Source organism: Trachurus japonicus, chromosome 11 (assembly GCF_045865225.1).
Source record: "Trachurus japonicus isolate A0001 chromosome 11, Traja_1.0".
Lineage (NCBI taxonomy): Eukaryota > Metazoa > Chordata > Actinopteri > Carangiformes > Carangidae > Trachurus > Trachurus japonicus.
Window position 1 is genome coordinate 33,100,914 of NC_140917.1, and position 7,368 is coordinate 33,108,281.

Below are 7,368 nucleotides of genomic sequence, written 5' to 3' on the forward strand. Positions count from 1 at the left end.
AGTAGATCTCAAAACTCAAAATTAAAACCAGCACTTTACGGTGCAAATAGTGCAAACGAATGCAAATAAAAATGCCATAAATGGTCAAATAAATTGCTCGCGCTATCTTTGTTTGCTGTCACTGTCACTATACGCATCTTGCAAATTATCTTTTTCTACTTAATATCCGACACACGCACAAGAAGAGTGTGTTTCATGTTGAGCGATAAGTAAGATCGTTTTGGTGTCTCTGGTTGCTATGGATACGGTACGTCTTCTCTCTACAAGGTTCATAAATTTGCGGACTTTACGTTCACTTTCATCAACTTACCAGCTGTAGCTTTACAGCCGAACCGAGTCCAAATCACGGATGTATCACGTTTTTTGTTTTTTTTTAACAAGCTGTTCTGCTCCGCTGTCTGTGAGGCAGCTGTGATGGTGTCATCGACGATAGGACGGTAAGAGCGCAAATCTCTACCGTGGGCCAAATTTTCTACCGTCTACCACATATAGAGAGATTATCTGTTTACCAACAAGTCAGGATGCGTGTGCAACCTGACTGCAGAAAGAACCGGTTGTCATGGTTACCTCCATGGATCTAGTGTACTCAAAGTGGTGTTAGCTAGCGATGTAGTCAGCGTACTACAACAGTTTATTACCTACTGATGTAGTGTGTGTTTTATACATAGACTGTTGGTTTTATAACGACAGAAAAAACAAAAAAACATCAGGATGGAGGATCGAGTGTGTACCACGGCAACTTGGCCACGGGACCACGGACACTCACAGCATGGCGTCGGTCACTGTGCATCCCTAACGTTACCTACAGCTATTTAACAGACAATCCTGTTCAGGAAAATACTCTTACACAATTACAAAACTTGGTGGCTGTGAGGACTGAGGTGCTGCCTGGTCAGAGATAAGGGAAGAGGACGGACATGTCTAAAGTCTGGAACAACTGCATCCTGACCCGAACTGTACCTGCATGGCTGAGTATGTACCGGTAATTTAAAATAATATATCTTAACGTTAATTCATCTCAGCTTGCTTTCCATTAGTATGTGACCTCGTCTTCAGTCACTGTCGTAGTAAACATTTCACAACTTATTCTCTGCAGTTACACAGCTGTGCCTGTGTGCATATTTAACTTGATCACCATTCAAACCAACGTGTCCAACACATTATATTGCTCGAAATTAATCGCCAATGTACTATTTTCTCTCTCGTTTGCCTTGAAAGGGGTGCGAGTTGACGGTATTCTGTAAAATTTGCGCGTTTTGTTATTTTTATCAAAACGACTAGTGCTAACAGCACAAGACGACATGATCGCGGCTCTTGCTACTCTCTTTCTGCAAGCGACATGCGCAGTGGAACGCCAGTGACGTAGACGTATAACCCTACACCGCGTATACCGCGCAGCCCTATTGTCCCTTATGTCATATGTACAAATAAATAAATATTATTATAAAAGGGGTCTTTCCCTCTGATCTCCTTCCACTCTGCTCTGGATGTGCTCGTCTAGTCCTGTCAATCAAAACACACACAGGTGGATTTCTGAATCTCTCCTCTCATCTGTGATTAGTCTGAACTTAAAAGAAGAGCAGTGTTTGTTTATGTCGTCTCCATGACATCGATGACTATGCAGCTGTCCTCTTACCTGTCTTTTGTAAAACAGGATGTAGGAGGTTCTCTTCCGCTGCTTGCAAACAGCGGCGCCGCTTGTTTCCGTGACGACCGAGTCATCGTAGGTGAACCAGTGGTCGGTCAGCTCCTCTTGTGTCACGTCTGGGTCCACCCCGTCACTGATGTAGTGTCCTAGCAGGACAGGAAGCTTTGTTACAGAGACTGTCTGGGATGTCATGATACCAGGCAACAGTGATTCAGTACAGAACGTTGTTATCTTACCACTTGTTGCTGTGTCGCCAATGTGGCTGATGGTGCTGACTAAACTGTAGCAGCCACCACCCTGAGAAGAAACACAACTGGTCAGTTAGTTCACACAAAGTGCAAAGTTTTCATTCTAAGAGGTCCAGTGTGAGGACTGTGTGTTGTCAGGTGGTTTAGTTGTTCTTTACCTGTTTGGAGGACACCACCAGCTCTCTGGACAGGATGACGGGGTCATGGACTTTAGTCAGTTGGAGAGTTGGAGAAAACCTGAAGCGCTTCAGATGTAAAACCAGCAGTCTAAAGATGAAATGTAGTGGTACAAATGATTACTGTTGGTATTCTTTAAAATAAATACCTCATAATAACTCATTAGAGACAGTGGAGTCCAGTTTGACACCAGTATCTTAAGTATGTGTCAGGATTTGATGTGGTACCTTGGCAGATTGACCAGTTTTGAGCTCTGGCTTGATGTCGTGGCTCCGCACTTGCACTTATACTCCAAGTCAATGTCCTGCAGAACAGCACAAGACGAACATGTGTTCATTATGTACTGGATTCACACACACAGCAACAACCAACAGCCAAATACCCCCCCACACAAAGCTAATGCAGGAAATGATCATGTGATTGAAATGTGTTTATCTAAGGTGAAGGTGTTTCCTACCTTCAGGTTGTGTTCAAGCATCTGGTGTACACTTCCACCTCTGGGCATCAGGTCCAGGGAGAAGTTGGTGAATTCTTCTTCCCTGGTTGACTGTGCTCTACAACTACACATTGAACAGACAAAACAGTTAGAATGATGAACAACTGAGCTCTCTGCTGTGAACCTACTGAACATCAGCTCACTAAAATGACAAAAGAGTTGTCCTGTTTGCTGTGTAAATACTCATCTTGTCCTGACAGGCTTCAACACATATGAATGTGTATATTTTGTGTTGCTGAGTTGTCTTACCCTCTGCACTTCCTGGTGTGTTGTATTTTGAACAGCATGTGATCCTCCACTGGACAGCTGTAGGTGCTGCCCATGCTGGAAGCCAGCAGCTGCACCTGTTGGCCCACAGTCCTCAGCTGATGCAGCACAGAGGTGAGGAACTCATGGGCGTCCTGTGGATACACACAGTTGTACAGAGAGGTGTTAACACACCAAGGAGAGATCAGCAGAAAATGGTGACACGACAAAGTTTTAAACCTGCTGACTCACTTTTTGGTGCAGGTCTTTAAACTCTGGGTTCCACAGGGAGACGGCCCTCTTAAAGGCAGCAAGAAGGTGGATTTTATGAGCCCCGTCGATGGAGAAGTGAGAAGCTCTGATGTCCATTAATGTTCTGCAGAAGGCCAGAGGGAGGGGTCAGAGGGGTCATCCATCACATTGAACATGTTGGTGTTCAGGATCGTGTGTGTGTGTGTGTGCTGCACCTGATAATTGCCACGTTTGGGTCCAGACTCCAGACCTGCTCCTGTCCACTGATGTCTCTGGTGAAGTCCTGCAGCGTCAGCAGGCTCTGCAGGCAGGAGTTCATGTAGCAGATCTGGACTGGGTTTGGGAGTCTGACACACAAACATTACAAGTTACACACACGTCAAGATCATCAGTTATTCAATGACCAGTCACAGTCTGGAGTGGATGCAGATGTACGAACCCTAGACAGCGGAAACGCTGATGTCTAACGGTGGTGGACACTTTAGTGTCCCGTCTCGTCCGGTGAGGAGGAACGCTCTTGTCATGAGCTGGTTCTTCCTTGTTGGTGTGATGAGGTGGTTCTTCCTTGTTGGTGTGGTGTGTAGGGTTGACCACGGCGTCTTGGTGAGCAGGAGGCTGGGACTCCTTCACGCTCTGGTCCGTATGGGTCGGTGAAACCTTACATCTCTTCTGTTGAGCCACAGTAATACAGAGGTCAAGTCATTCAAATAATGAAAAAAGCAGTCATCAGTTAATAAATATGTGGTTCACAGTGATGGTGAACTTTGTAACAAACATTCCTACCGTCCTTGAATGCCACCATCGGGGCTCTCTGGGCCTCTTTGATGGTTTGTTACTGGCAGCAGGAACACTGGGGACAAACAGAGACAATGTGACTCATTATGAACTTGATGAACTTCATGCAAAGACAGATTCTGAAGGAGTAAAGACGGAAGAGAGTTCATACCTTTGCTCATTTGGAGCAGGAACTACCCTTGGCTGTGAAATTAGAAAAGAAATTAGAATAAACTCTCAAATATCATTGATGATATTTAAAAGTTTAAATATGATTCTTGTAGTCGACTGAATATTGTTTAATGTGAAACCATGAAACGGTCAGACGTACCGATAGGCGACCGAAGAGTCGGTATCGCAGTGGGATCTTTGTCTTTGAGTTGGCAGGTGGAGAATCAGGGACGAGCCTGGTGACAGAGACAAACACTGGACTAATAAGAAATCATAGGACTGATAAACATGCAGGCTGTGTAGATACAAAGAAATGGAACTATGCTAAAATGATCAAAACAAGTTAAGTCCAGGTCAGCTGTCTGATCTGAGGCCTGCAGCTCTGATACTTTATACACAGACAAACACAGACACATACAGGGTTTTGTGAGGAGACACTTATGACTGATAATGGTTGTGAACTGTCTTACCTCCTCTGAGGGCTGGGGATCTGCCGGCTCTCATTTACCAAATTTACCAACTCTATGACAGATACTGATTTCTGTACAGAAAACCACAATGAACTAGATTAGAAGTAATGAAAACATAAAGTATCTCCACAGCTGATGTGAAGTAGCTTCATAGAAAGTTTCTGCGTCACACTAACAACTGTGAAATGTCCATGAATCCACCTGTCGTCATTCACATGGTCAAACACACAGCAGAAAAGTGACAGAATGTGAAGTGTGTGTAGGAAACAAACCTTTGAACAACAGAAAGAGAAACCAAACATCTTTGCAAGGTTGCAAAATCACTGAGTTAGTCAAAAAGTCAGAAGTAGACTGAAAGTCAACCGCTTCTGTCTGGTGCTCTGACGAACTGAACTTGTCTAGAAGAACAGTCCAACTATCACAGTGACACTTCTAGAATCTTACTGTGATGTCATAGCAGTGACCAAACAGCTGAGTGTCAACAGGAAGACATTTGAATGTAAACATGTTAGAAATTCAACAATAGCCTATAACCTAACAAAGTTTATTGATTAAACTTCACACTGAGTATGGAGCAATGTATTTAACAATGTGTGGGTGATTCTCATGAAATCCAGATTTAGAAGGTGTCAAGCATAAGAATTTTTAAAATGCCCTTGAAGTTTTTTTTTCTTTTGTACATAAAAGATTATGGTCTGAACTAACTATAAGGACTACATACAACTACATATTATTGTTAGATTAAAAAAAAAATAAGTTCTTTATGTTTGTCTACATTTTTTAGATGAAGTCCATAAAAAAATATCATTACCGCAACTTAACATTACATGAAATAAATGGTTAAAAATGTGTCTGTTTGGCCATTGTTAAAGTAGACTCTTATAACTCATGATAAAACCTATATATTACTCTGGAGAGATACATTTTTTAATATTTATTATTTTTTGTAATTTCTTATTAACTCTTATTTCCGAAACATTTGTGAGAATTTACAATTGTGTTTATTTAATTGCTTTTGTAAAAGATAACATACACATTTTGCATGTACTGTAGCTGGCAGTAAATAAGTCGTGTTATATAACATGTCTATACATTTTAAAATAAAATCTGATAATACAATTATTACTTAATTTGTAAAACAAAACCAAGTTGCGGTAATGAGAATGCCATGTCGGTAATGAGGATCAATATTTCGGAAATGAGATTTACATTCACTGTGCACAATGATTCTGATACCTAACCATATCTGAGATATTTAAAGCACATACCATTTTTTAAAATAATATTTATTTCATAGACAATGTTTCATTTTCTCATAAACATCATATACATCACATCTCATAAAACACAGTACAACATGTAAAGAATTAGAATCTTGTAGCCTACACTGTAGCACGAACACCCATTAGTGCAAATAATAATTTCAGTAGGCTATAACATTAAATCTTGAAATGTAATTCACCTGTGTGACTGTACCAGGAAACAAATCATCACATTGGACCAGAACCCACTGTCCAACTTCAACGGTGGCCTCGGTGCTGTCTGGTTCCTCTTCTGTCCCCTCAGCTAACACATGGCACATGGTAGGATAGCACTCACAATTTTCCCCACAAAAGCAAGACACCTCCCGGCTTTGTGGATGTCAGCTGTAAGGGTGGATTTGAAAGACACACAAACATTTAATATTGTATACTGACTAGGATACCATCTTCCGTGTACTTTTACTTCTACAAATGTCACCTGATGTATTTTCAGGTAGGTAGGTTGGGGGGAATCATTTCACTGGTGGCCTTTATCTTCTCCTCTGATGCTTTGAACAGAGTCACTGATGAATTGTTCTTCAGTTGCTCATATAGAGATTTGGCGTTTGGGATACTGGTCCCATAAGACACAATTCTGTCTGCCAGATTTTTCAAAGCCCCACCTACCCCATCTGGTGCACCTTTGCCGTGTGAAGCCTCAGTGAAGTTCCAGCTCACCCATTTAAATCCATGCATGAAGGATACAGTGGAGGCCAAGTAAAACAATGACCTATTCCTATACTGGGAAGTTGGGCCATCTGAAATGAAGTTTAGGTTGCATGCTTCAGGATACTTTTCTTGTACCTTAACACTGGGTCAAGATAAAGATCTAAGATACTTCGATAAAGTACCCCAGTGTGGAGGGTAACCTGATCATTTCCAGAGCCAAAATGGGTGTCCTTGATCTCTTTAGCATATTTGCAGCTGTAATTCTCGCTGTAATCAATATGAACAGCCACAGCATCATCTCTCAGGGTGTCTTTCATTGATTTTAACGTCAGATATTGGTGTTTCACATTGAAGATGTGAATAGCGAACGGAGGAAGAGCTTCGGAAGTTAGGGCCAACAGCCTCTCAATGGACGAGGTCCTACTTTCAATGAGAGTTTTCTTCATCTCCTTTTCCTCTTTTGATCCTTCTTTGAGGGTCTTTGTTGCCGTGATGGACCTTGTCGTCCACTCTTGCCAGGATACAATGTTCCCCTGGGTAAGAGGATCTAAAGACGTGGGAAAGGTCTTTTCCTTGCATTGTTGGCATCTGCCATACATGCAGGACATGTTACCTGCATCACACACACTAGCCTGCACAAGATCCTCGGGACTTTAATTTTCGGTGATACCCAGTTGTTGTAGCTTTTTAACTTTGTCTCAGGAATTCATATCAGGAATTCACCGACTCAGAACAAGATAATAACAATAAAATAACTAAATAAATAGGCCTTCTAACAACAAAAGTATCCTGTGTGATTGTGAATCATTTTATTTTAACTCATTGAGTGCCAGACCTTTTATAAAATGGTCAGTGCCAGGTGCCAGCGTTTTGGGGCATTTTGAGTAATATGTCAAGACCCAGAGAGTATTTTGTA

General features: G+C 41.8%; 1 protein-coding gene across 1 annotated transcript; it reads right to left on the bottom strand.

Moving 5' to 3' along the window:
- Positions 1 to 1,463: 1,463 nt before the first annotated feature.
- On the bottom strand, positions 1,464 to 3,610 carry LOC146979172 (ubiquitin carboxyl-terminal hydrolase 37-like). The gene is made up of 10 exons (XM_085790423.1): positions 3,507 to 3,610; positions 3,283 to 3,414; positions 3,068 to 3,191; positions 2,819 to 2,970; positions 2,531 to 2,633; positions 2,301 to 2,377; positions 2,055 to 2,163; positions 1,885 to 1,945; positions 1,637 to 1,794; positions 1,464 to 1,503 (listed from the first exon to the last, which is right to left on the bottom strand). The coding sequence occupies exons 2-10, from the start codon at positions 3,384 to 3,386 to the stop codon at positions 1,498 to 1,500; spliced, it is 894 nt and encodes a 297-aa protein (XP_085646549.1). The 5' UTR covers positions 3,387 to 3,414; positions 3,507 to 3,610; the 3' UTR covers positions 1,464 to 1,497.
- Between the last annotated feature and the right edge of the window lie 3,758 nt (positions 3,611 to 7,368).